The sequence below is a fragment of the Astyanax mexicanus genome, chromosome 13 (assembly GCF_023375975.1).
Source record: "Astyanax mexicanus isolate ESR-SI-001 chromosome 13, AstMex3_surface, whole genome shotgun sequence".
NCBI classification, from domain to species: domain Eukaryota; kingdom Metazoa; phylum Chordata; class Actinopteri; order Characiformes; family Acestrorhamphidae; genus Astyanax; species Astyanax mexicanus.
The window spans coordinates 27,626,026-27,653,999 of record NC_064420.1 but is presented as its reverse complement, the minus strand read 5'-3'; the positions used below and the strand labels follow the sequence as shown (position 1 = coordinate 27,653,999).

The window sequence follows — 27,974 nt, the reverse complement described above, 5'->3', positions numbered from 1 at the left end:
TTAGCCGATCCTCACAACAGGCTTTCAATGCAAGAGATAGGGGCATAGTGTTTCTCATGCAAAGAAAAAAAAACAAGGTCAAAGTAGCTCCACACTTCCTTGGTAGAATTCTGAGGGCCCTGACATTTAAAATGAGGCACTAAGAAAAAACAGTTTAATAAAAACACTTTATACACACATTATCTTCAAGTAGTTCTCCAGGTGACACCATCTTGAAATTAAGTTACCATTAAGTGTGGAGCTATTTTGAATTTGTTATTTGTGTAAATATAGTGATTTATTTGCAGGGGCAATGATATGCCCCTATCACTCTCATTGTAAGCCTGTTGGGAGCATCGGCTAAAAGCTCTGTATTTCGGAATGCTGGGGTGTAGAACAGATGCTGGCTAATCGATAAAGCTTGTTCTCATTATCATGTTTCACTACACCTCAAGTACATTTCACACTGGATTTCTCCTTTAAGAGGCTTTTATATCTCTTCTGTAAAGTTGCTATTTTGATGTTTTTCATTGGACAGCAGTGGTTTGATTAGGTTTTTTTATAGGTTAGTATATCAGAGTTCAGACTAAACATTTGCTTTCTGGGGAGTCTTTTGTTATGACTGAGAAGAAATCTGACGAGTACAGATCTTGTAATGGCTGATAAAGGCGAGGCCGGAGCAAAGTGGATCTGTTGTTCAGTGACTAGACTTGGGTTATTAACTAGTCCCTGGAGGTTGAATGTAGGGTTATGACCTCACAAAAATATGCAATGTGGGATGTGGTAAGTGTCCCTGAGCAGCAACTGGTGAGTCTAGTGAGGCTGCCACGTTTGGTGTTCAGGAGGCAACAAGACGTGTCTAATGAGTGAAGAAGAGTACCAGCTGTGTGAGCATATCCACACACATGCAAGACAATGTGTTTTTTTATATGACACTGTGTAGAGCAGGGGTGTCCAAACTACGGCCCGCAGGCCATTTGCGGCCCGTTTCCTTTTTTGGAGCGGCCCGCGAGGTATTTTAGAAATAGAATGAAAGTTGGCTCGCTGTTAAGCAGGTTTTTATAATGTGAGATTTAAACCCTAGGTGTCAGAAACGGGCCAAAGAGTCTAAAAGCGGAGAGGGTGCGCATTTCTAGAGCAGAAAAACGGGCCAACGAATCTAAAAGCGGAGAGGGTGCGCATTTCTAGCGCAGAAAAACAGGCCAAAGAGTCTAAAAGCGGAGAGGGTGCGCATTTCTAGAGCAGAAAAACGGGCCAAAGAATCTAAAAGCGGAGAGGGTGCACATTTCTAGCGCAGAAAAACAGGCCAAAGAGTCTAAAAGTGGAGAGGGTGCGCATTTCTAGCGCAGAAAAACAGGCCAAAGAGTCTAAAAGCGGAGAGAGTGCGCATTTCTAGCGCAGAAAAACGGGCCAAAGAGTCTAAAGGCGGAGAGAGTGCGCATTTCTAGTGCAGAAAAACAGGCCAAAGAGTCTAAAAGCGGAGAGAGTGCGCATTTCTAGCGCAGAAAAACGGGCCAAAGAGTCTAAAAGCGGAGAGAGTGCGCATTTCTAGCGCAGAAAAACGGGCCAAAGAGTCTAAAACCGGAGAGAGTGCGCATTTCTGGCGCAGAAAAACGGGGCAAAGAGTCTAAAAGTTGCCGTAATTAAGGAGTTTAATATTAAGAGACATCATGAAATTAAACATCAATTTGAAAAATCTTAGTAAGTCAAGTAAAATAAATGAATAATCAGGAAAAAAGTATTATTTAAAGTGGTATATTTCATTATTTGTTTTATTACAGAGTGTGGACCGTGACTTCAAATATATTTCTCATTCTGGCCCCCAACAAAAAAAGTTTGGACACCCCTAGTGTAGAGGCATTATTGTGTAAATATGTAAAGTTTTTTTTTTTTAACACAGGTGCCTTCTAATAAAGCAGCTTGAAAAAACGCCAAGATTTAACGAATTAACAGTATTTGGTCACTTTAAAATACCATATGTGCTATTTTTATATTTTAAATGTTAAGAAAGACTCTTCAAATACACCCAAAACACACATTTTACCTAGAGATTCCCAGAAACCCCCTTTCTTCAGTAACTACCCATTAGCTTCTATTATAAGTGTGTTTTGAGTCAACATGGTAAGTGCAGCAAAACAACCAAATGAAAGAAAGTGGTATTTAGACTTATTATAACGACACAATACATAGTTTGGGTTAATAAATTGCCTCTAACATCACATACCATATATTTAGGTTTATTTTTTTAGCTACAAACCAGTTATGTGTATAAATATTCAAAATAATTACATAAATATATATGCGCTGCTCACAGTTTACAGTATTGTCATGATATTGTTTTAGCAATAAAGTACTGAGGTTTAATATTTTTTAAGGATTTCTCAAATTATGTCTTTGCGAAGGAATGTGACTTATGCTATACTGTATTTTATCTCAAAGAAAGAGTGTAAAAATTAAGCAAAAAATAATAATAATATGTTTATGGCTCATTTCAGTTCATTTGCGCTACCACCAGTAGCCTATACATTGCTACTTCTATAGAACTGCTTTACCGCACTTAGAAGGCAGTGTCTCAGAAATTAGAATATTATATAAGAACAATTGGCACTTTTGGCAGTGTGGGCAGTGTGCCAAGTCCTGCTGGAAAATGAAATCTGCACCTCCATAAAAGTTGTGAGCAGAGGGAAGCATAAAGTGCTGTAAGATTTTTTGGTAAAACACTGAACTCACTTTGTTCTTAATATAACACAGTGGATCAACACCAGCAGATGACGGACATGACTCTCCAAACCATCACTGATCATCAGTAAATTTTACATTTCATTTGGAAATCAGGAGATTAGAGTCTGGAGGAAGAGTGGAGAGACACACAGTCCAAACTGCATGAGGTCTAGTGTGAAGTTTCCACAATCAGTGATGGTTTTGAGAGACATGTCATCATCTGCAGATAAATTAGTGAAATAAAATTAGTGAGTTTTTATGATATTCGTATTTTTTGAGATGCACTTGTATTTATAGAAAAAAAGCATCAAGACAATCCTTCTAATTAATGCACTTTAACAATTTAACAATTTAAACACTCCTCAAATCCATACATTCGTCCAGAAAAGTTTTGTTCTCCTCACAGAGCCTTGTTAAGTTTCAACACACCAGAATTAATCAAACGTCAGACTGCAGTAAAAGCCACGATTAAAAAAAACGCACAAGGACACTTAGAACTCTTCAGCCGAAGCACATTTTAAGTGTTCATCCCAACGCAAACTCCTTCACTGAACTCCAACGGACAGTATCTCGCACAGCTACAGCTTCTCCCCCCTCAAATGAACTCTCTAATTACTCTCGTTTATCTGTCGTTCTCAAGCAGCCCCCCCATCTCTCTTTAGCCTGTAATTATTATATTCCTCTTATTGTCACACTGCCAGCGTAAACAGGAACCACAAACCCACCAGGGACAAACAGCCGTTCGAAGGACAAGCGAGTCGAGACAAAAATGAACACAAGTAAATATACTCCTCCTCCAGAAAAAGGCACTGAAGATGCGAGAGCACGATCGACAGATATCAACAGTGGAAAATTCCCATGTCAGCTAGCAGGACTTTGTCATTTTTTCCCAGACTCCAGCTTCTGCTGGCCTGGAGGGATTTGGGAGCTTTGTAAACATGAAGACGTGATCGACAGACCACTTTCATTTTCAAACCACATTTTTCTAGACTAGTAAGCTTTTAAATATGCAGTTTTTAACTGTTTTAAATGTTTAAAGCAACACAGTGTGGCCATTTAACCTTAAAAAACAGCTACAAAATAGGGCTGCAACGATTAGTCGATATAATCAACAATGTTGATTATTTAAATTTGTTGACTACAAATTTCATTTTTGACTAATCGTTCATTTTTAACAGTACCACATTACACAAAGTGCTGGAGACAGAAGTCAGGGTTCAAACAGTTTTTAACCAATAAATTTCCATCGTTTTTACATGACTTTTTCATGACTTCAAGGCAAATTTTCATCACCATACGATTTTAAAAACAGACATGCAGACATGGACAATAAAACCAAAAATCAACTTTAAATAAATCAGCTTTTCTCCGTCAATAAATGGAAACACAAAGGTTTGTAGAGCAAATTTCCATGAATTTTCTGGGTATTTTTATTTTTCCATACCTTATCCAGGCCTGAAAATTGCTGTTTTAAAATTCTATGACTTTTCCAGGTTTTTATGACTGTATGAACCCTGAGAAGTGCAATGGGAGACACAGTATACATTTAAGTCTAAACGTTTAAACGTTATCTAGATAATTAAATGCCTTTTAAATCTCATGTTCAGCTGTTTCTATAGTTTTTTCAAAGATGGAGGACATGGCAGAAATAATCATTGACTAATCGACTAATCAAAAAATAAAAATAGTCATCAGATAAGTCGATTACCCTATGTGTGTGAATCCCACACACATAGGGCTCTAGTTTAGAGATCTATAGCGCACCGATCATTTGCGGATCGTGCAGACGGATTTAGGGCGTGTCAGTGTGTCTTTGGTATCATGAGGATGTAAAAAATATCTCTTGCACAGCTCGAAACATGCAAAAGGCATGTACTAATTATTTTAATTAACTATGGGTGTGTTTTGGGCATAACATATAATAAACTAATCAGTATGTCACTTGCCATTCCCTTTAAGAGCCAGGTGAGCTCTGACTTTGGCGCATTTGTATCTTAACAGCGTGGCGCAGAGGATACTGACCTGCTAGTTCACGTTGTGAAGGTGCACCAGCAACTCATTTAAGGGAACAGCAACATTATTTTATACTTTATTCTGTTTATTGTTAAGCTAAATGTCAGGTTTGATTGACTCTTGTCAAGGTTTTAATCAGTCAGTGATGCACCTGTGTTTTCTGGTGATTTATTCCTAAACTCTATGCTATTTTAATGGCGCAGGCACTGAAAAGGTGTGAAAATAGACTGTTGACTGGGTGTAAGGTAGCAAATTACACATGGTGTATGATAGGGGCCATAATGTACTGTATCTCACAGGTCAGTCAGCCAAAAGTCATGAGACATGATATCTAGTTTAGCATGTCAGTGTTTTCACTCCATCCTCCCACATGGTGGTCTGTTTAGAGTGTGTATTGAGTGCATTGAGTGAACCCAGCTCACCTAGTCTTTGTCTTTACACAACTTGGTTTGCTAATCTGCCAACACTTCAGCAGCAGCTTCAGCTCTTCAGTTTTCTCTTTCATTCTTTCAGTTTCAGCACTGCGCTTCTGGGAAGGCTTACACAAATACATGCGCATGCAGGCCGGGGGGAAACACATGGCGCTGATGAAATTGTAAACATGAGCGCTACTGTGGTGGGATTACTGGAAGCAGCGTCCCTGTTGTCTGGTCTAGCCCTTCCTACGCTGGGACAGGTCACCCGGCGCTGCCACCACAGACTGCCCCCTGCCAAGCACAGCAGGAAGCGGGGATCTTTTTTTGCCCTGTGGCGGAAATGTTCCTTCCTCCCTCACAGTGACTTCTCTACACCAGTGACATTCCCGTAGTCCTTCCATCCCCCTTTCCCCTCTTTAATGCTGTCTCTATCCCACCATCTCTCTCTCTCTCTCTCTCTATGGACTGAATTTTCCACTCTGCCACACAGATAAGTTCCTACCACTCTCAGGATATGGAGAGTACACTGGAATACAACCAATACGTGTGTGTTTGTGTGTGTGTGTGTGTGTGTGTGTGTGTGTAGAGAAACAGGGATATCAGCCAGCTGCTTGTCATGGGCCTTGAGTTTCTTTCCTGTAGTTTAGAGTTGAGGACGAGAGTGTATTATCACCCAAACTCATCCACACCACTACACACAACGACACACACACATAAACACACACAAACACTTAAAGCAGCCATTCTTAAGATTCTATTAAGTTGAAAACAGTAGTATTCCTGAGTTGGTAAAGGACAAAATATTCTAGTTAATGGTAACAGTGTTCTAGCATGATCATCCCAGGAACTGATTACATAAATAAATGAATTTATACTAGAGGTGATCAATATGCTTTGTTTTCTTTTCTTATGTTAAATATAGATGGCAAAACAATGCTATAAAGTGAGAAGTATTGTCAGGGTTGGGTGCAGGAAGGACGGGGAGGCGGACGCAAATGCAAGCTATGAGTATATTTATTATCCAAAATAAACACAATAGTGATGCGTCTTTCGCGAACGATCCGACTCTAAGAGCCGGCTCTTTGAAGTGAACGATTGGAACCGGCTCCTCAATGGGAGCCGTTTTAGAATCCTATTTGGGAGCAGTTTTTTCCCTTCAGTATCTCGCTGTCTCTCCGCCTCCCTGTAGTTACGCTTGTGCTCTCCAAGTGCCACAGAGCCGACAGTTTTTTTTCCAATGTCGTTTTTTGCCCACCCTTTTACCCGATCTCAGTCGGTGCCTTAATGTCTCCATTGTCCGCATGTTAAGCTTGTGCTCCACACATCTTTGTTATGAAGCGTTTTTACTCACCACAATGGCCTAAAATGTCAATAATGAAACAAAATGTTATAAAATTAGGTTTAAGCTATTAATTAATTAATAATGTAAAACATATATATGGGGAGCCGTTTGGGAGCAGAAAGAGCCGGCTCTCCACAGTAAGAAGAGCCATTAGACCCGCATCTCAAAATAGAGCCGAAGATCCCATCACTAAAACACAAAATAAACATAAAAAAAACATAACAAAGGATACCAGGACTGAGAAACATAGAAAACTGAGGCACACTCACAGGCGTTGGGACGTACAAGGACCGACACTGGAACAGGAAACATGAAACACAGGGCTATAAATACACATGGGAACTAGCAACACCTGGAGCTAGGGGGCGGAGCTACAAATGAAAACACGTGACAACAGCAAAGGTAAAGACACTGGGGCTCAGTAACACTGGGAAGGGGCTACAAATGAAGACAGAGGGAGCATGTGGGAGAGCACGGGCACTGTGCTGTCCACTGTTAGAGATAATGCTTCAATGTCGCACGGTATTTCTGGCACACACATGAGACACTGAGGAATGTGAAATGGTTGCTGGTGTGGTGCAGTGGATAACACCACTACCTGCCAGTGAGCTAAAACGTCATGTGGGAGACTGGGGTTCAATTCCTGGTCAGGGTAACTGGGTGCTGAGCTACACCAATAAGAACAATACACTCACCCACCTCTGGGACAGGAATAACCTCGTAAGTCAGTAAATCATCCTCATCCATACAATCCACACACCCACACACACACTGGAGGAAGAGAGCAGACAACAATCCTAGTTCTATCTTTGTTTTCAGGAAACGCCATTTGAGAAAAGAAAACACAAAAAAGAAAGCACAAGAGAGAGAGAAAGAGAGAGAGAGAGAGGATATTACAGTACCGTGAAGCATGAGCCGATCTGTCTCAGTGCCTCAGGCAACACTGGTAGTGGGTAGAAGATACGTATTACTCACTGAATTGTTTGCAGATGTACCTTAAACCCAGTCTGCTCATCTAATGGGATGGCGGAGGAGACTATTCCAACTGAAACACAGCCGATATAAATAGACCAGGCTGATTCTTGACTCATCAGACTACTGACTGAGTCAGCCCAGACAAACACAGGCTGCAGCCAGCAGCTGACCTGCAGTGGGCGGCGGGCTTCAGATCAAAAGCAATATCAGTAGATAAGAGGCTATGGACAGTGATCCATATCCTAGCCATGCTTATAAAGGATCTTATTAAGAAGAATTACTTTTATTTATGAAGTGGACAGATCAGGTTCTGGAATCTCCTACATACAATTTTCACAAAACTTTCTATCACATCACAGGATTCCTTGGGTTAAAAAAAAAGTTATGAATTGATCGCGAATTGGTTACGCAATACCATTTGACTCTTTTCTGAGTGAATAATTGCTTTTTGCTGTTGTCTTTCTATTTTACTTGGATAAAAAAACGTATACAGTGAGGAACAGCAGCAGGAGCTTCTCAGATAAATCAAATAAATTACACAGATATCTAGTTTGTTTTTTTTTGTTTTCGGTCTTCTTGATATTCTGGAGAGGATCTAACAGGTATGGAACAACTGTTCACCAAACAGGAAATCTCTAAAGGGTTTTAATTTGATTTTAAGAGTATACGTTTTGTTGTCTAATCAATCTCTGTCTTCTTTAACAAATTGAAAAAAAACTTATGGGATTCTGTGTGAACTTTTATCTCTAGTGTAATTCCATTAATGTGCCTGAACATAATTTTACGTTCATGCAAATAAAAAGGGCATATTTTTTTCATTATTTTTAGACCTGCAGTAAAATTAAATCATTCTGGGGGAGTGCATTTGGTAACGGAGGACATTTTCGGCACAAAGTTTGCCATGTGCCCCTCACTGTACCTGCTGAATGCCCAGTTCCAGCTCCAGTTGAGGCAGGTTTTTATTTTGTCACCTTCTAATTGTTTCCTTCTAATTCAGCATGTCTCGCCACTGGGTGCCATTTTCTTTTAACCCTCCTATTATGTTTGGGGTCAATTTGATGCCATTCAATGTTTAACGCCCTTAAATAAGCAGTCAAAAATTTCTTGTTTTCCTTCATATATGGTGACTTTTCCTAATTTAATGAGGAAAACTGGGTAAATGTAATGCTATATTTGCCATTTAAAAATGGCAAATATAGCATGTGAAATAAACTTAGGAAAACAGTTATTATATAATACTTTTCTGTAGTTTAAAATTACTGGGGTCAAATTGACCCCAAACATAAAAGATGTTAGTAAATTTGAACATAACTGGAGGGTTAAAGTTAAACGAGCCCTTGATGTTAATTTACACTGAAAACTGTTTATGTGAGTGAGTAAAGCACAACATTTTTATTTAGAGTAAGCTTAATTTTCCAGATTTCTACTAAGGCTAGGTGCAGCAGCAGCTAACTGCAACAATGAGGAACACTGAGTGTTCCAGTAAGCCAGGGCAATTTTAGCTGGCGGTTCATCCCAGGCAGCTTGTTTTAACACAGTAAATGTGCGTGCTACAGGCCAATAATACTCACCTTTGAAAGGCGAAAGAGCTAGCGTTTAGCGGCTTTTGCTGCAACTGAAACTAAACTGAAACTCCTGTATAACGCTGTACTTCAGTGAAGTGGCTTTACTGCTTCTTACAACCTGACTGGTAGAATTCATACATAAGACTCACCAGATTATAATGCAAACTGATGATTTGGGGGAAAATTAAAAGATTTTAAGTGCTCCTTATAGTGCGAACAATAAGTAATTGTAATATAATTAATTGACTTTTTATTATTAAGAAAAATTACTCTGACATTAGAACTTACAACGACTATATTTAAACAAAGGAGACAAAGCACATTCATATTTATGTGATCCCCATGTGCAGTTTTTGAGGTCAGCAAAAAACATTGAAAACATGTCCATTTATTGCACAATAAGTCAATAAGTTAATTATCACGACAAGCCCACAGTCAGATGCAGTATATCAGCAGCAAGCCTGTTATGTAACGCATTTTAAAAACATACAAATCTGTGATCTACAGGACCGGCCGTTATCCGATTTCGCAACCTCGTCCGTGCACTTCCAACGCATGTCTTAGCAAGCGCTAAGCTTTCAAAATACTTAAGTCTTTAGAGGATCAATTAATTACAACTTACAGCTGATGGTGTTGACAAGAATCAGCCTGAGGACTTCCAGCTTTCAGCCTGCAAGTGTCTGACAGTTCTGGACAACTTAAGGCTTCCTAAACAGTTCCAAAATTCCTGGTGGGAAATGTTAGCAAAAGAAAAAGAAAGAAACAGCTAGCAGCTTTAAATACCATCAGTCTCCTCTCTGCTACTTACATCTGCAGCTGTCTCAACACCACAGCTCAGCTCAGCTCAGACTGTAGAGCTGCATGTCTCCTGCTGGATGAGGATAACTGGTAGAATACTGTCAGCACAGTGAACGGGATTCGAACCAGTGAGCTCCTGATCATAGTGGTTACCAACCAACAAGTAACCAACTGGACCACTCGGAGCTGTGAAAGAAAAGATTTTAATGGCCATTTTACAGCATTTTTGAGCATATTGTTCTGATAATTCTGTTTATTTATATGAATTACTGTAATATTAAAAAAAAAAGTAGAGAGCACTGACATCCTATAAAAACAAACCTACAAGACCAGATTCATTTTTAGAATTAATATATTAGAAGTTGCAAGGATGGTCATGCCAGGATACTGATACCATTAATTTGAACATTTTTATTTAAAGCTGATGTCCGTAAGTTTTGGGATTAAGGGGCCCTCTCTGGTGAGAATGGGTAATTGCACAGAGCATGAGTAAGAATAATTTTAAACTGGGCGGGTGTGATGCGGTCTCCTTTCAGAGCGGATGAATCTGATTCCAGGTTATGTTCAGTCAGAGAGAGAGCGCATTCAGTCAGAAACTTCACTTCAACTACACACCTTGTTTTTACTATGAGGTTTGAGTTTCCCCTTCTGAAGTCTCCATTGCTCCACCAGCTGCTCGCGTTCAGTAAAACTGAGCCGGATCCTCTTTTAGAGGCTGTACGTGTGACGTAAGTACAGTTTTTAGCAGGGATGGTGGTTTCAGCACACTGGTACCATTAAACACAATATTTTATCACTTCTCCACTCAGAAATGCTTCTGCTATTAGTTTAAAAACAAAATAATACAGACTGCCACTTTAAAAAAAAATAATATTGGACTTATGGAGTGCTTCTTTAAGTGTACGGAACCAGGTGCATTTTTATGTTACAGCAGTGTGTTGTTTGGAGGCGGACGGAGGAACATTCGGATCGGATCACGCGTCAGGGAACTGGACAGTGTACAGAAGCTCGGCGGAGCAACAGGAAACAGCTGACTCTTCTCCGAGTGGATGTTCAGTATTAGCGATGAGAGGCTAGGGGCTTACAGTCGAGGCCTGCTGAGGGCTATAGGGCTACAGCAAGTTGGCAACGACAACCGTAACCGTGAAGATATTAAACAAAAGTCGACCCTGGGTTTAAACATGTGGTAATGTAATGACAGCATCAGTAACTGACACTGGGTTTGATGTAGTGCTAAGCAGCCTGCAAGACCTGGCAGGGCTCTGCTTGTACTGCCTGTAGTCGAGTCAGCATCGGGTATCCTTGCTTTCTTTCTTCAGCCGCTGATGCACGCTGTACCCCAAAGACCTCTAAGACTTTGATCTGCCCCCCACTGGCATCAAGACATGCCAGGCTGCTTTGTCTCCTCTGATCTGGGTGGGGTAAAAACATTTTTCAAAAGCGTCTCATTCATTGTCCGGCCTCTTTGCTGAGGTGTTGAGAGCTGGAGAGGTAGGCCCTGTTCCACACGAGTGATAAGGCTCTGAAAAGGTCTCAGTCCCCGCTGGTTCCCAGGGGGACGGCGGCCGCTCCCTTCCGTCACTGAGACGATCCCTATCACTGCAGACTGAGCGTGACTGTGGTTGCCAGGCTCCTGCCAATGCAGAACAGCCAGTAGCTGGAGCTAGACTAGCAATCTCTTACAGCAGACGGTGACACTTTATAATAACTTTCATTAACATACCATTAATTAATAATTAATAACTGTTATTTCTCACATTTAAGAAACTAAAATTGTCAACATGAACTGCAACTGATAAACATTTGTCCGGTTTAAAATTCATACTCACCAGCGATTTATAAATGTTCAAATTCTGATAAGCTAATCATTTGCTAACATTTTTAATATCAATATCCATGCTGATAAATACAGGGGTTGGACAATGAAACTGAAACACCTGTCATTTTAGTGTGGGAGGTTTCATGTCTAAATTGGAGCAGCCTGGTGGCCAATCTTCATTAATTACACATTGCACCAGTAAGAGCAGAACCAGAGTGTGAAGGTTCAACTAGCAGGGTAAGAGCACAGTTCTGCTCAAAATATTGCAATGCACACAACATTATGTGTTACATACCAGAGTTCAAAAGAGGACAAATTGTTGGTGCACGTCTTGCTGGCGCATCTGTGACCAAGACAGCAAGTCTTTGTGATGTATCAAGAGCCACGGTATCCAGGGTAATGTCAGTATACCACCAAGAAGGACGAACCACATCCAACAGGATTAACTGTGGATGCAAGAGGAAGCTGTCTGAAAGGGATGTTCGGGTGCTAAGCCGAACTGTATCCAAAAAAACTAGAACCACGGCTGCCCAAATCACGACAGAATTCAGTGTGCACCTCAACTCTCCTGTTTCCACCAGAACTGTCCATTAGGACAATAAATTATTGTGGCCTAAAGCCAGGTGTTTCAGTTTCATTGTCCAACCCCTGTATGTTCCAGCAATCGGTGCAACTTAAAGTAGCTGAATGCAATAATGTGTGCATTCATCAAGGGGTGTCCACGAACATTTTCTTCTAGTGATCTTTAAAGAAAAAAATGCAAAGTGCTATTTTTGACAGATAAGTAACACTGCTCATCACCCTGAACACACCATCCCCACTGCGAAACATGCTGTATTAGATGGCAATTAGATGGATCAGCTCTAAAGCTGATTAGAGCTGAAGCTGAAGTCTGCAGATTGAAACTTTCCAGGTAGATCTGATGAAGCAGAGTTGTTGGAAAGTTCTTTTATATGTGGATAATAGTATACGAAGCATCAACTTTCATAATCAACACTGACTTATCAACCATAATGACGATCCATTGCAGATCCAGTAGATGTACAACAGACAGCATCTCTGGAAGATCTCCAAATAAACCTCAGGGAAAAATTTGGCCAGTGCCAAAGGAAAAACAGATCATGGTCAATGTTGACTCTAGCTGCTCTCACGCTCTCCCAGATGGTCAGAGAGGGCAGATTAGAGTCGACTCCTGACAAAAGATCAGTCAGACCATCATCCCTTTGTAGATTAAGCTATTAGGCTTCCTCTAAAGCGTAAGCTGCACTAACGCGTTAAGACTGACATCCAGTGGAAGAGGGATTAGAGAATCTGTGCTGGAGATTACCACCACTTCTTTACCAACAAATCCATGTCTTTGTCTAGACACTTTGGGCTCTATTTTAGCTATCTATAGGCGAGACGTCAATTGCGCATCGTGCAGCTGGATGTAAGGCATGCAGGTGTGTTTTTGGTATTGTAAGAGCGCAAAAAAAAGGCATGTACTAATTCTCTTAATTAATCATGAGTGTGTTATTCCCTTTAAGAACCAGTTCATATCTTAACAGCGGCAGTTGTGAAGGAATGCCAGCAGCTTGTTTAAGGGAACATCAATGTTATTTTATTCTTTATTCTGTTTAATGTTGATATAAAACCTGTATTTGTGTGCTGCAGAGTGTTAACTTGTTGACTGTTGTCAGGCTTTTAATTAGTCAGTGGCGCACCTGTGTTTTTACCCGAACACACCTCATTTCCACACCTCAAGACCACCATGTTCATCGGCGTGGATTTATTCCTAAACCCTGACACTATTATATGGTGTAGGCGCAAGGAGTGAAGGGGTGTAAGATAGTAATGAGCATTGCGACGTGTCTTGCGCAGGGTGTACGATAGGGCCTTTAGTCCTCAAATTAAACTGCAGAAACAGTGACATGCATCACATGCCCTGAAGGCCTGGTGTAATCATGTGGGGTGCAATTTCTTATCATGCCATATCTGTAATAATGCCATATCTTTTGGAACTTTGAAAGTACAATCTTAGGTTAATATGAGGTCTCCAGTGCTCTCCTATTCCAACAAGACGATGCTTGTCCACATACTGCTGTTATCTTAAGAGCATGCCTTTTACACACAAGTACTATTGCCAGTTAAATCGCCAAACTTATCCCTAATTAAAAGTGCATGGGAAGCTATTGGACAAGATATCAACACTCTACCTCTACCGCAAAATCTGCAGGAACTACATCCCCAAGAAAATTCATATCTGAAGTCTGGAATATCACAGGACATCATTAGGAACCTCTACAACTCCAAGGCATGCTGTGTTACACATGTGTTATACACTAGCTTTTGTGTGTGTAGCTCAATATAATGTGTTGTTCCCGGTAACTTTTATCTTACTTCCGAATAGTATAAGGTCCAATCCCATTTCACCACTTGGCCCTACCACTTACCCCTACTCCACTGTCAATTCTTGTTAGGTGGAGAGGTAGGGGGAAGGGATAGGGCTTGTTAGGCACACTTCAAACCGAGGGGTATGAGAACTGATTGTAGTTTCAGTGTTTTACGGCCGAATTCTTCATAACAAGCATAAAAAAGATCCCTAGTAGGTTGTCGCAGTAGCTAGCTAGCTTAGTTTCCCGTTCCACCTTAAATGGTGCAAAATATACAGCAGGGGCTGCAGCATTTAAGGTGGAATGGAAAAATAAAATAAACTAAACGCTTATCAAAGCTAATTTCAGCTCCCCTTCATAGAGGAATTAAGGAATGAACAATAAAAAATCATTTCTGCACCCTCTGTGCTGTTTCTGAAGACATATAATGACCTTAAGGTAGCTAGTTAACCAGCAGCAGCTAGGTTGCTGAACTTTAGTGCTCCTGATCACGTATTGGGTGCTTGAAGGGTTGTCCCAATTCTTAGGGGGAGGATTTCACCACTTCCCCTTGGAACAGAGTTACACTCGAAAAAAGGGGTAGGGGTAAGTGGTAGGGCTAAGGGGTGATTTTATTCTATGTGTATACTTGCAATTAGCAAAATTGTGAAATGTGAAATATTCACATTAACTGTAATAAACAAGTAAAAAGTCCATTTGATATTAAATATTTGATACTGATTTGATGTCATATCACCTAGCACTAGCCAGATGCATGTATTCCAGGTCTAAGGCTGTTGCCTGCTGCCTAATATGACTAGGTGTGCCAAGACATCCTGTGGCCAGGGCTGGCATTCAGCACCCTTATCAATGGGCCATTCACAAGAGCAGCACGGGGCTTGGGCGCGGCTGGCAGCAGTAAAGCCTAAAGACTTAGAGAAGCCTTCAGAGAGAGAGAGAAAGAGAGAAAAGAAAAAGAGAGAGACAGATAGATAGACAGAGAAAGAAGTAGCCATTAGGTTGCCATTAGGTATAGGTAGCCAGGCCTTTTCCTGCCTGCAGCTGTTGGTGCACAGATGTTTGCTCTGGGTTGAAGTGGAAGAGTGCAGCTTTCAGTAAAATGTAAATACAGCAGGTCCTTACCTTGCTTTCACATTTCTTATGCGTGGCTGTTTTGCAGACTGCAGGTAACAAGACAGGAGAGAGAACAAGACATATCAATTTGGTAAGAAAACAAGCATGCTAAAAAAAAAAAGAATATCATTGAAAAGTGTCTTTACTTCAGTTCAGTTCAGTACTTCAGTTTAATTCAGTTCAAAATGTGAAACTTATATATTATATAGATCTATTACACACAGAGTGATCTATTTTTTAAGTGTTTATTTCTTTTATTGTTGATTATCATGGCTTACAGCCAATCAAAATTGGTACTTTTGGAAGTGTGGGCAGTGTGCCAAGTCCTGCTAGAAAATGAAATCCATTTGGAAATCAAGGGAGCAGAGTCTGGAGGAAGAGTGGAGAGACACACAGTCTAAGCTGCTTAAGGTCTAGTGTGAAGTTTCCACCAATCAGTGATGGTTTGGAGAGACATGTCATCTGCTGGTGTTGATCCACTGTTTTTTATCAAGTCTAAAGTCAGTGCAGTGTTTTCCCAGAAAATCTTACAGCACTTCATGCTTCCCTCTGCTGACAACCTTAATGGAGATTTCATGGATTTCATTTTCCAGCAGGACTTGGCACACTGCCCACACTGCCAAAAGTACCAATCGTTTTCATTGACTGTAAGCCATAATCAACAATAAAATAATAAATTCTTAAAATAGATCACTCTGTGTGTAATTCATCTATATAATATATGAGTTTTACTTTTTTAATTAAATTACTAAAATAAAATAACTTTTTCATGATATTACATTTTTTTGTAATATAGATGTTGAAAAACAAAGGTTTATACACAGGTTTTAAAACATTGTTCCCACAAGCCATGATTCTGTAAGTACTACTTTTATACCAGCAATAAAAAAAATGCACTGTAAGCCTGGATAGCTGGATTTTCAAGGTAATTCATGGCCTCAAAATGTTTAAGGAATATTTAGGTAATGTTTACTGGGATTACATGAGTTAATTAATTCTACATGTCTGGTAGAAATCAGGCCTGGTTGTAGTTAGTGAAACTGAACTGATTAATCACAGTTTTATTGGGTTTAATTTATAGGGGGGGGGGGGATACCTTTTTTTTTACACAGGGCTAGATTGGTTTGGATAGCTTTTTCCATTAATAAATGCAATCATTATTTAAAACATGTTTTTTATATTTACTCAGGTTATATTTGTTTAATATTAAAGTTTGTTTGAAAATCTGAAACACGTAAGTATGACAAAAATGCAAAAACAAAATACTTTTTTACACCACGGAATATAAACTGATTACTAAAAACAAACTCTCCTTTACTGTAGTACTAATCATCAGTATATTTTACATTACATTTTAAATTACATGGCTCTATTAACTATAGAAACAAAAACTATACAAAATCAGTATCTCAGCATTAAGGTGGTGTGGATCAGGATCTCCAGCCAGGAGTGTGTTTATATATTTAAATAAGAAAATAAGACTCACCTCGACAGAAGGAACCCAGGCTCTCTATGCTCTGCTTACATACTCCGCATTGACGCTTCTTCTTGAAGGTCTTTTCCTTGAAGACATGGGGCTCTCCCTTCACCGCCTACGAAAAACAAAAATCTTTTAACACCCAAGACGTTCCAGCTTCAGCGAAGATCTTAAAAAAACATTCATACAGCTAAACCTTCACAGCTAAATCTGTGTGTTCTATATCCTGCTTTCTAGGACTGCTTTCCTTCATTTCTATCTGCTCGTACCTCTGCACTCCTTAACAGGACCTATTAGCTCTTTCTCTGTCGTTCCCTGTCGAGTGTCTCATCTTTCAAAGTCAAGCAGGAGGACAAAACCTTTGCGTAACAGAGCTAATCTCACTGTGACACACCTTGTCTTAAGACACGCTACTGAAGAACGGAGAGATCACATGCAACATGTGGTCCAGTGCAGGGATTCCTCAAGACTGCTGTCTGGAATGACGCCACTTCGGCCATCATAAGCATGTGGGCAAAGGGGCTGGGCTATATGTCGTAAATATATTTACATTTGAACATTTTTTATATAAATGAAAAAAATATATACTATAATATAATATCACACCTGCTATGCAGGTTATCAGTGTGGAATTTAACTACAAAAGCTCATGGATTGTTTGTGTGGAAATGTGGAGGCTTGTTTTCCAAAGAGACGATACTCAACAGATTATAGTTTCTTGTAGAAACTGCGTACTGAAAGGTAGCTTAAGACACAATGACTTTATTTCACCATCCAAAACAACATTATCTAACTGTGAAATGACCAAAAGTTCAGTTGTATTATGATTATAATGAAAAAAAGCGAAAAGTATTTAAAAACCACAGCATCCTGGGCTCCAAGTGGTCAAGAGGTCTATAAAGTGCTTCCACCACAATGGGGAGATTGTTGGGTTCGAATCCCGGACATGCAGCTTGACGTCAGCTGCCAGAGCCCAGAGAGAGCACAATTGGTCTTATGCTGTCTGGGTGGGTAGATGGCGCACTTTCCCCTGGAGGTCTGTAGTGATTGAATCTACACAAATACTATTAACGTATCAGATTTTACAAGAGAAACATAGAATGCTGTATATTTATTTATTTTTACGTTTAAATGTTTTCTCCCAGTTTAACTGAAAAAATAAATAAATATACAGCATTCTATATTTCACTTGTAAAATCTAATACTTTAATAGAATATGTGCAGAGACAATCTCTACACACCTCCAAACTTCATGTGGCCTTAAGATCAGCTCAAGAACAGTAGAGCGTAGAGCGCTTCATGGAATGGGGTTTCATGGTTAAGACGCTCTATCCAAGCCTTACATCACCCATCGCAACACAGGCAAGCCTTTATATATCTTTATAAGTATTATAGAAATGCAGAAATATAAGTGTCTTCTTTGGTTTGATGAGTAGAAAATGACACAAAAACAGCAGGTAAAAGCCCCCACAACTGTTATTACAAGCACATACAGTAATAATAATCTTTTACACCAAAAGTTAAGGCAGCAGTAAAAGCTGACATCACAACACCACCACCACCATAAAAATGTATCTATTATGCCTCTAAACCCAAGCTAGTAATGCCATTGATTTGGTCTCAAATATTGTTTATATATTAACGTCAATGTCATGGTTGAAAACGTGAAGAACAGAAAAAAAAAAAATCATGGTAACCCTTTACTGAATAGTAGCATTCAAAAGCCTAAACAACACCTACACAAGCAGTCATGACATAAGCCTAGTTAGCTAAAAGCTTATTCCAGTAACTGCCAGCTGTCACAACACATTCTGAGGTGAAATAATGTTTGAAATAAGCATTGATATACGTTTACATAGATGTATTTCAGTTTAAAGAAAATGTTTATGTAAAAAAGGTTTTGTATTGGTTTTTAAAGTCTGCCCTGGCCTTTTAAAAAGCAAAAATGTCCCAGAACATTTGACAGGTAAAAAAATATGCTGTTCTTTGTCAGTGATACACATGGACAAAATGTTCCAACATAGGAAGATAATCATTCTTTCAGGTTACGCTTCAAGTCAACATGAATCCAAAATCAAAAGCCGTATTTTAAAGCACTTAAAGCGCAGTTATGTAAACAGCAGAAGTGGGAACAAGACACAAAGCTGCAAGTAACAAGTACTGTTTTTTTTGCACACTATATGGCACACTTAAAACAATTGAATTTTTGTACCAGTCAGGTTGTAAGGAGCAGTAAAACCACTCCACTGAAGTACAGCATTATACAGGAGTTTCTGTTTAGTTCTCCAGCACCGAGACTGAAACAGTATTAGCATTAGCCGCTAACCGTGCTAAGCGGTAGCTCTTTTGCTGTTCAGAGGTGAGTATACCAGACAGCTGTGTGCGCATTTACTGTTTTAAATCAAGTTACATGGGACAAACTGCTAGCTAATATCTCCCTGGCTTCCTGGAACACTCAGAGTTCCTCAGTATAGCTCTGTCAGGCAACATTAGCCACTAACTGCAACTAGCGGTTAGCTGCTAATGATAATACTGCTGGACCCACTCTTAGTGAAAATCTGGAAATCTAAGCTTACTGTAAATAAACAGAAGTGCTTTACTCACCCAAATAAACCATTTTCAGGAGCAAAATCTGTGTAGATTAACATCCAACGCTCGTTTAAACTTAATAATTTTTCTTTTAAGAATTTCAGTTTTGTTTACTTTAGCTAGCTTAGCTTTACAGGTCCCATCACCCAGCAGTGAGACCTGCTGAATTAGAAGGAAAACATGGCGTAGCACCTGTGCTTAGTGTCGTATAATGTGCCTTATAATCCGGTGTGTCTTAGTACGAAAAATGCAGTACAACGTAGGTAATAAGCATTAATACATTTCTTTCTAAACTATTTATAAACCCTCCATAAAGTGGTACCTGTTTTTCTTATTGCACTAAATTAAACCCAAAGCCATAGTTGTAATCCTTCTTAAGTCATCAAATTTGTGACTCAAGTTGTTTTATGAAAGAGGAGAGCAGTAATTGCAGTCTTAGTAATGATCAACAAAGTCCTGAGCTTCAGCAAAAACATTTAATAGTATTGTAATTGTGAGGAAGATTTTATAGCCAAGTCTATTCATTCTGCAGCCACCAAGCAGTCCATTCCAGTCACACAAGCCTTGATTCTTAATCTCTATGGATGGGGACCAAAATTCAAGCTAAAAATTAACATTAAAATGTTTCATAAACAGAAAACACTGAGAACTAATCAAATATGACAAACTTTCATCTAAATTTGGTAGCATTTGCCTAAAAAATGCACAAAAACATGATCATTCAGTTTATTTTGGTCATATTTGAGCAGAGCTGATGACTGACATTTCTGCTTGATTACAGGTGGAGGCGGTGGAAGTGGGTGGAAAACATCAGCAGCCAATTAGAGACGGGCAAAAGTCATTACGCTCTGTTTATTATACTCTAAGATTATTTTAAATGATATGCCACAATAGAATAGACTCAACCAACCAGGTTACCAAACACTAGCTAGGTATTTTGATTGAAGAGTGAAGTGTGTGTGTGGTGTGTGGGATACGTGACGTCTCTTCTGGGGAAGATAATGCAGCTTTGTGCCGTGCTGTGTGTTTTTCCGCTTGGCAGCGGAGGCACAGGGAGCTCGTTTCCACTCTCCTTCTCTGTGTCCAGCTCTGGGCACTGTTTGGACAGCTGGCGAGAGATGCAGTACATGCCCACTTCATGCCATAGAGCTCTGCACTGTACATACACTGACTGGCACCATCTTTCTTTCTGCCACACACCCACAGACAATAATATGGGATACCATTGATCTTGTGTACAGTGTATTGTGTTGTATGTACTGTAAACTGTTACATTTTATATAAATTTTATCTGTTTAATCACAAGAATATTCTATGAGTTAACTGCGACTGTGTTTTCAATGGGACATGCTGCACAACTGTATTAAATAGAGTGTTGCAGTTGCAATGCAGTGAACGCAGCACATACTGCACTGACTGTGTAAACAGCATGAAGCAGTAGACAGCATTTGTTTACAGAAGTATATTCCCAGCTGGCCACTGACATCAATAGATGTTAATTTCAGGTTAAATGATGTTTATGATGTCAGATGACAAAACTTTTATGTCAAATACATGCCTGCAGGGTTCTCTGGTTAATGTATCAGATTAAACAGCGCCTTATCAGCAGTTTAGCTTAATTAAAAAAAGAAGTATATTTGATAGCTGGGTCGGGTCGAGACCAGATCATGGTCTCATCACAAAGGAACCGCTCCAAAAAAAAAATCTGTGCGTTGGGCAGGGATGGGGCAGATTAAATCGGAAGTTAGGGTCAAACTTGGTGGCGTAATTAATTGCATTAAAAAAGCGTTACTGATTCCTAATTAATCACAAGCATTAAAGCTTTAACGTTGACAGCCCAGGTATTATATATATATATATATATATATTGTACATATAAAAATTAAATCATTAAATGTATTAAATGTTTGCGTCTTTCTTTATGGGCACAAGCAAAATGTCAGACAGCTCATTCATTATTATCTGGTGTACTCTAAGGAGACCATATTTTGCTTTTTAAAAAATTGAACAATAGAATAAACACAAATAAACCTAAACATAGTGTAAATGTGTTGTTCACAGTTCACTATAATACTAGCTACTAAGGATGCACTGAAAGTTTGGTAAATTACATTAAATAGAAAATAAAAATTGGCACATGTTAGAAGCACTACTGAGGTATATTTACGGCTAAAGTTCCACTGATAGCGTGGTTAGCTAGCAATCGAGGCCCAGCAGGATTCAACAAGAACAAAACACCAATCTAGAAGACATTTAAGAGAACACTCTTAGAGGATAAGATGGTAATGATTGAAATCATTCACACTAAGTGAGCACTACTTTAAAGCCCCTTGTGAAAGCTGATTTCAACCGCAAGATCTAAACAAGCATCCAGGCATGCATCCAGAATTAAAGTAGGACACTAATTTCCGTTTGACTGATGTGCTATTTGCTTCTCAGTAAAGCTGAGAGATGACTGGTCAAGAAGATCTAGTGTACCAGTAGTGTGCTCTGGGATCCGGACCAAGACTGTAAGACAATTCAGGCTCTAATTTAATAAGTATCATCATAATGTTTCCTAAGATTGTCAAACGTCATTCCATTTAAACAAAGAGATTAAGTTTATGGATTTATCAACTGATTTCATACGATAAAACAGTTGCAATAACTTTACCTGATCAATTACAGATACAGCTCTGGAAAAAAATTAAGAGACCACATAAAAATAAGTTTCTTTGATTAGACCAATTTGAAATATTCTGGAATATAATCAAAAGGAAGATGGATGATCACAAGACATCAAACCAAGCTGAACTGCTTGAATTTTTGCACCAGGAGTGGCATAAAGTTATCCAAAAGCACTGTGCAAGACTGGTGAAGGATAACATGCCAGGGTACATTAAAACTGTGATTAAAAACCAGGGTTATTCCACCAAATATTGATTTCCGAACTCTTAAAACTTAATGAATATGAACAAGTTTTCTTTGCATTATTTGAGGTCTGAAAGTTCTGACCTAAGTCATTTCTCATTTTTTGCAAATAAAAGCTATAAATGACTATATTTTTATTTGGAATGGGGAAGAAATGTTGTCTGCAGTTTATAGAATAAAACAACAATGTTCATTTTACTCAAACATATACCTATAAATAGCAAAATTAGAGAAACTGATTCAGAAACTTAAGAATACTCTCAAAATATTATTACATTATTTTGATATTACTTTGTACAGTCAGAATCTTTAAATCTTTCCAATGATTTTTGGGGAGTGTTCCTGAATGATTTCCAGCTTGTTTTCAATGCAGTGCAGATTGAGGAACCCGAAAATCAACAGCATCCATTAGGAAGTTCTCATTGAAGACTGTATGATACATGGCCCACTTCCCTCATTCAGATGTCTTAAGCTTTAAATGGGCCTGTACATGAGCCTTCTTGAACCGAGGGACTTTGTGAGCATGGAAGGATCTCAATCCATAATGGCAAAGTGTGGCACTAATGGTTTTCTTGGTGACTGTGCTCCCAGCTACCTTGAGATCATTAACAAGCTCCTTTAATGTAATTATTATTACCCTACTAGGTGAGATCTTGCATAGGGATTCCAACTATTTTTCAACATGACAATGCAAAACCACCTGATGCACACATTACAAAAACATGACCGCATAAGACAAGGGTACAGGTACTAAACTGGTCTGCTCTGCTGTGTTACAAAACTAATCACCATGGACACTGTGTAGAAGAGATAAGTGCGTTAGACCCAACATCCTTGTAACTAAAAAACAACAACATGCAATTTTAATCCGAACTGTCACTCTAGTACTCAAACAACTCCCCACTGACAAGACAAGATATCATTACAGAATGTCCCATTACAACAGTTAGGTGTTAGGCTGTAAATCTCCCCTCGTGGCATGAAAACACTTGGACGTCTTCTGATTTAACACGCCCAGATTAAACCTAGGTTTAGGTCTTATCAGCTGAGGGAGTAATATGAAGAATATGTATACAAGCTAGACTTCAGCAGAAGGGAGTCGGGCAGAAAAATATCATTTATGGGGAGGATAAGGCCAACTCTGCCAGAGTATGCTGATCGGTTTGGCTGATACAGCTTATCTTATGCTTCTAATAAACTAGCTGTCCTGAAATCTTTGGGAGTGTTTCTGTTTAGGTTTTTCCCCCTTGTTCCCCATGTTTTCTACCACAAATCATGTTTCATGTGTTAGAGGTGCATTAGAGGATGTTCATTCCTTCCATAATGCACTTAACAGCCACAGTCCAACACCACACAGCCAAAACTAGAGAGCCAAAAGTTCAGAGTTAAACAGACCTCAAAGCATAGTTTTAACTCTTTTAGATATAAAAGTTGTTCATTATTGGAGTTCTTTGACAGTTTAATAGAGTTAAACATTTAACCCAAATGCACAAATATACTGTCCAACTCTACAGAGATTTAAATATTCTTCGTCCAATAAACCATAGAATCTACTCAACACTTTAAGATCAACAATTTGAACTCTGTTTGGGAAAAGTTTTTTTACTAGAGATATTTCTAGTAAATTGGACCTAAATTGAACAGCTGAGACACAGTAAAAAAAAAAATATATGGTGAAAGATAATGTATGGAGTGTATGGAGCCCCTAAGGTTACATTATGTTCACGACTTATTAAGGCATGAAACAAGATCCTAAGGCATCGACACGAAGATAATTAAGGTGTGCCCAAAATAATAAATTAATGCCCATAAAGAAACTGAATTTTATATTAACACTTCAATCCAAGAATAATCTTTTGTAAGAAAATTAGGAGTTAACTGGTTTCTTTTTATTTTCATCTCTGAATAAATTATGGTGATATTTTGTAGTCTCTTGCAGTGAGACTAGGGTTGCAGCGGTAACCGGTTTCACGGTATACCATGGTATTAAAATGCACGGTTATCATACCGTGTGTGTTTGCTTATTACCGGTAAAACGCAAGCCAGCGGAGAAACTCACCCGCGCATGCGCAACTCTGCTCCGCTTCAGCTGCTCAGCACACAGCGGCGAGAACAGCAGAAAGTGCATCAGACTAAACAAATCTCCGTCCGCCTAAAAAAAGGCTAAACTAAAATCAGCAGTGTATTTCAGAGACCCGCCGAACGCACCCGAGGATGGTTATCCGATTTATAATCAATGTGGCCGTAAAGTCACAGCTAAAGTTGGACATACGTCAAACCTGTTCTCCCATCTCCGAGAACACCACCCCGGCGTGCAGCGCAAAGTATGTGTTTAGTTTATAATTTTAATCTGAACATAAATAAAACCTCTTTGTAGTCGTGCACAACCCATGCGGTAAGCGCCCGCAAAAGCGCTGAGTTATCCGAAATTTGGGCACGCAGGTACAGGCGTGAAGTGCGTGCTACGACGGATTCACGTGTCCGTGTAAAGGTGCTCGCCGGACTGGATGTGAAAGACGCCATTCATTTACATGCGTTAATTTTCAAATTATGACGTGCCTGTTTTTCATGTGTTAAAACCAGACTCAGAAATAAATCCCCTCTATCTGGTTATACACCAACTTGGCAGTAAAACGGACGTTTACAACAGTTGTTGATCAGACACTGACCCAGGCTCAGTTTATCAGATATTAAATAATTTAAACTTAAATAATTGTACTGAATAGTTTAAACACAGGATCTTTACTTCTTAGAGGACATGTAATGTGTGACACGTGTGTTTGTGTGTGTGTGTGTGTGTGTGTATATATATATATATATATATAATTATATACACCCTTAATGACCTTAAGAGTAGTGGAAAAACCTGGTTTCCTTCACCTAATGGTGTACAGTTTATTTTTTTTAAGGAGACATTATCTATATAGTTGTTCCAGGTTTCTACAATAAATAGTTAATTGAACAAAAACCTTTGTTGTAATTTCTTTAAGGGTCAGTTAATAATATATGTAACAAACTGTGATACCGTGATACCGTGGTATTTTCTGAGACGGTTATCATACCGTGAAAATCTCATACCGTTGCAACCCTAAGTGAGACATGACATAATTCTTAATTATCTCTTCGCCATGCATTAGGTAGCTCATGGCCATGCCTTAGGATCTCATTACCACGCTTTAATACGTTTTTTTTCTTGATGTCACCTTAGAGGGCTACATAGGCGTGCCCCCAACCCTAACTCACCATCAGTGTGCAGTCTTGCCAACAGGGCTACCTTCCTTTTTAAGTATGCATGCCTGGTCTCCTGGTCTCACTGCAGATTATAAGAGCGAGTTACTATTCTCTGCACTGTAAAGTGTGACAAAGTGCTGCAGCTGGCAGTGAACTGAGAACTGCAACAGTAAATAAGCATTTGTAAGTCATATTGATTGACATAAAAACTGTTCACCTCACTATATATACCCCTGCACTTCACTCACTCCCTGCCAAGTATTAGATTTAGTTCAGTCTGTCTATACAAAGCGTTTCTATCGCCCATGTATTGTTTATCCTGTGTTTCTTCTAATTCTAATTTTTAAGTAGTTAAATGAACACTACTCTGAATTAAAAAGGCAAAAATTTTAAGAACCCTGTTTTTAATCACAGTTTTCATGCATCTTGGCATATTCTCTTCCACCAGTCTTAAACACTGCTTTTTAATAACTTTATGTCACTTCTGGTGCAAAAATTCAAGCAGTTTAGTTGGTTTGTTGGCTTGTGATCATCCATCTTCCTCTTGATTTGGTAAAATCAAAGAAACTCTTCCTTTTTAAGTGGTCTAATTATTTTCCATAGCTGTGTATACACTGTAAAAAGTCCAAATGAACTCTATTTGAACTAATTCAGCACTTGATTTGCTGTTCCTAATTTTGAGTGGAAGTTAATGTGCAATAAGAGCATTACTATTATTGATCTGTTTATCCTGGATTATTAACACAGGGTTTCAACCAATGGAGAAAACTAAAAACAGAAAAATCAAGAAAAAATGTTTGATATCTTACATCAACTAAATCCCACAGTCTAATCAATCTTTTTGATTACACACGTATAAACATGTCCTCTTACCTTTTCGACCCGTCAGCCTGCAAGAGTCAACGCCCAACTGGAAAAACGATTTACGCACAGTTTAACGCTAGCTACCTGCATTGGCCTCCCCCACCCACATCCACCTCTAACAGCCTCAGGTCTCCTGAGTCTCCTGAACCAACCCCCCGAGAGGAGTGACTGGATGCCCCACTACAGGCCAGGCTCCCCTACCGAGCAGCCAGCAGCAGTGTGTTGACAGCAGGGTAGCCAGGGCACTGACTGCTCCCTGGGTATGGAACACAGACAAGGAGGGACTGTTCACTTAATTTTAGCCACCCGGAGCCAGAAACTCTCCAGTCAAAAGATGGCCTTTGAGAAGTAGGACCCTCCCCTTCTCGCTCCACTTCAAGCTCAAATGAAAGAACAGAGGAGGAATTGAAGGCAGGGGCGGACAATCTTGACACACAGAAATAGACACCATGGACTGACGGATGGACGGACACACACACACACATAAACAAGTGATGCACTGAAATACTGACATATTTTTGTGCTTTTTCAAAATTACAAAATTACTATTTACAGGCATTGTGTTGTATTAATTTTCTTAAAATATTTTTTAACATCCCAGGTAGGTTAGCAATATGGTCTTAACCCTCTTGTTACGTTCACTTTTCAGGAACAGCAACGGTGTTCACTGGTCAATTTGACCCGGTGCATGTTTAATTATCCAAAAAATGTCTGAAACCAAAAAGAATCCTAAAAAGCAGTGTGAATATTTCATTATTAACTCCATTGCTAATTATTCTATGCTTCAATTAGGATAATTCACTCGTTTTTCATAAAAAAATACACAACTTTTTTTTATGTTTCACTACTTTATTACTTTTGAAAGACCAACATATAAAACGCAATAGTTTTATATAACATTGAAACATAACATTGCAGTTTTTTATTAGTTTTTTATTTAGCTTTTTTGTTGCATGATTTATTTTGATTTTCATATTATATGTTGACTACACTAATTAAGGCAAGCAGAAGAAATTTCATACTGAAAAAAAAAAAACTTTTAACTATATTTCCTAGATCCGTAGGGTTAAAATAAAAAAATAAAGGCTACATGTTAAGTTTTATATTATTATAATTCTATATTATTATATATTTGTCACGCCTGGCGCTGTAAGCATGCCTGCCTTTTCCACACTCAGTTCTACCTGCGTTTCCTAGCTACCGGACTGCATTGCCCAGAATGCACCACACACTGGTCACATGACACATCACATGCCCCAATCAGGAAATCAATCACCGTAACCCTCGTACACCGCGTTTCTCTATTGTTACTATTGTTCTCTCGTTTATGACCCTTGTTTTTTTACCGACCACAATTCTTGCCTTTCATTTGATTATATAAACATAAATATATATATATATATATATAAAATATATGTAAACTTTTGTCTAATTTGTAAACAAAAAAAAAACATTCAATATTAATTTACCATGGCTCACAAAATAATGATAATATAATTAAATAATGTAACAGTTACCACAAAATTGCCTTAATTTTTTTTGTAATAAGTAAATACCAAAACAAAAACACAAAATAAACTGCGACCAAGGAGAATTACAGTTAATACTTTGTGGTTATGAAATGTTTTTGTATTGTTTCAAAATGATAGCAATATTACTGAGAACCATACAATATGACACATCCATAATCCCAGCAGATATACCAATAAAGCACAATACAGTGTTTCTACTACATACACTGTATTTTGCAGTATTATTATTAGTAGTAGTATTTTTTTTGCTGCTTCAGA

At 38.9% G+C, this 27,974-nt stretch overlaps 1 protein-coding gene across 3 annotated transcripts in view; it reads right to left on the bottom strand.

Moving 5' to 3' along the window:
* tns2a (tensin 2a) overlaps positions 1-27,974 on the bottom strand; it is a 126,819-nt gene that overhangs the window by 62,022 nt on the left and 36,823 nt on the right. For all 3 annotated transcript variants that reach the window (XM_022677586.2, XM_022677587.2, XM_022677588.2), the window contains exons 2-3: positions 16,600-16,705; positions 15,123-15,160 (exon numbers count right to left, since the gene is read on the bottom strand). In XM_022677586.2, coding sequence (XP_022533307.2) covers positions 15,123-15,160; positions 16,600-16,705 — 144 coding nt within the window. The remainder of the gene's footprint in view (positions 1-15,122; positions 15,161-16,599; positions 16,706-27,974) is intronic.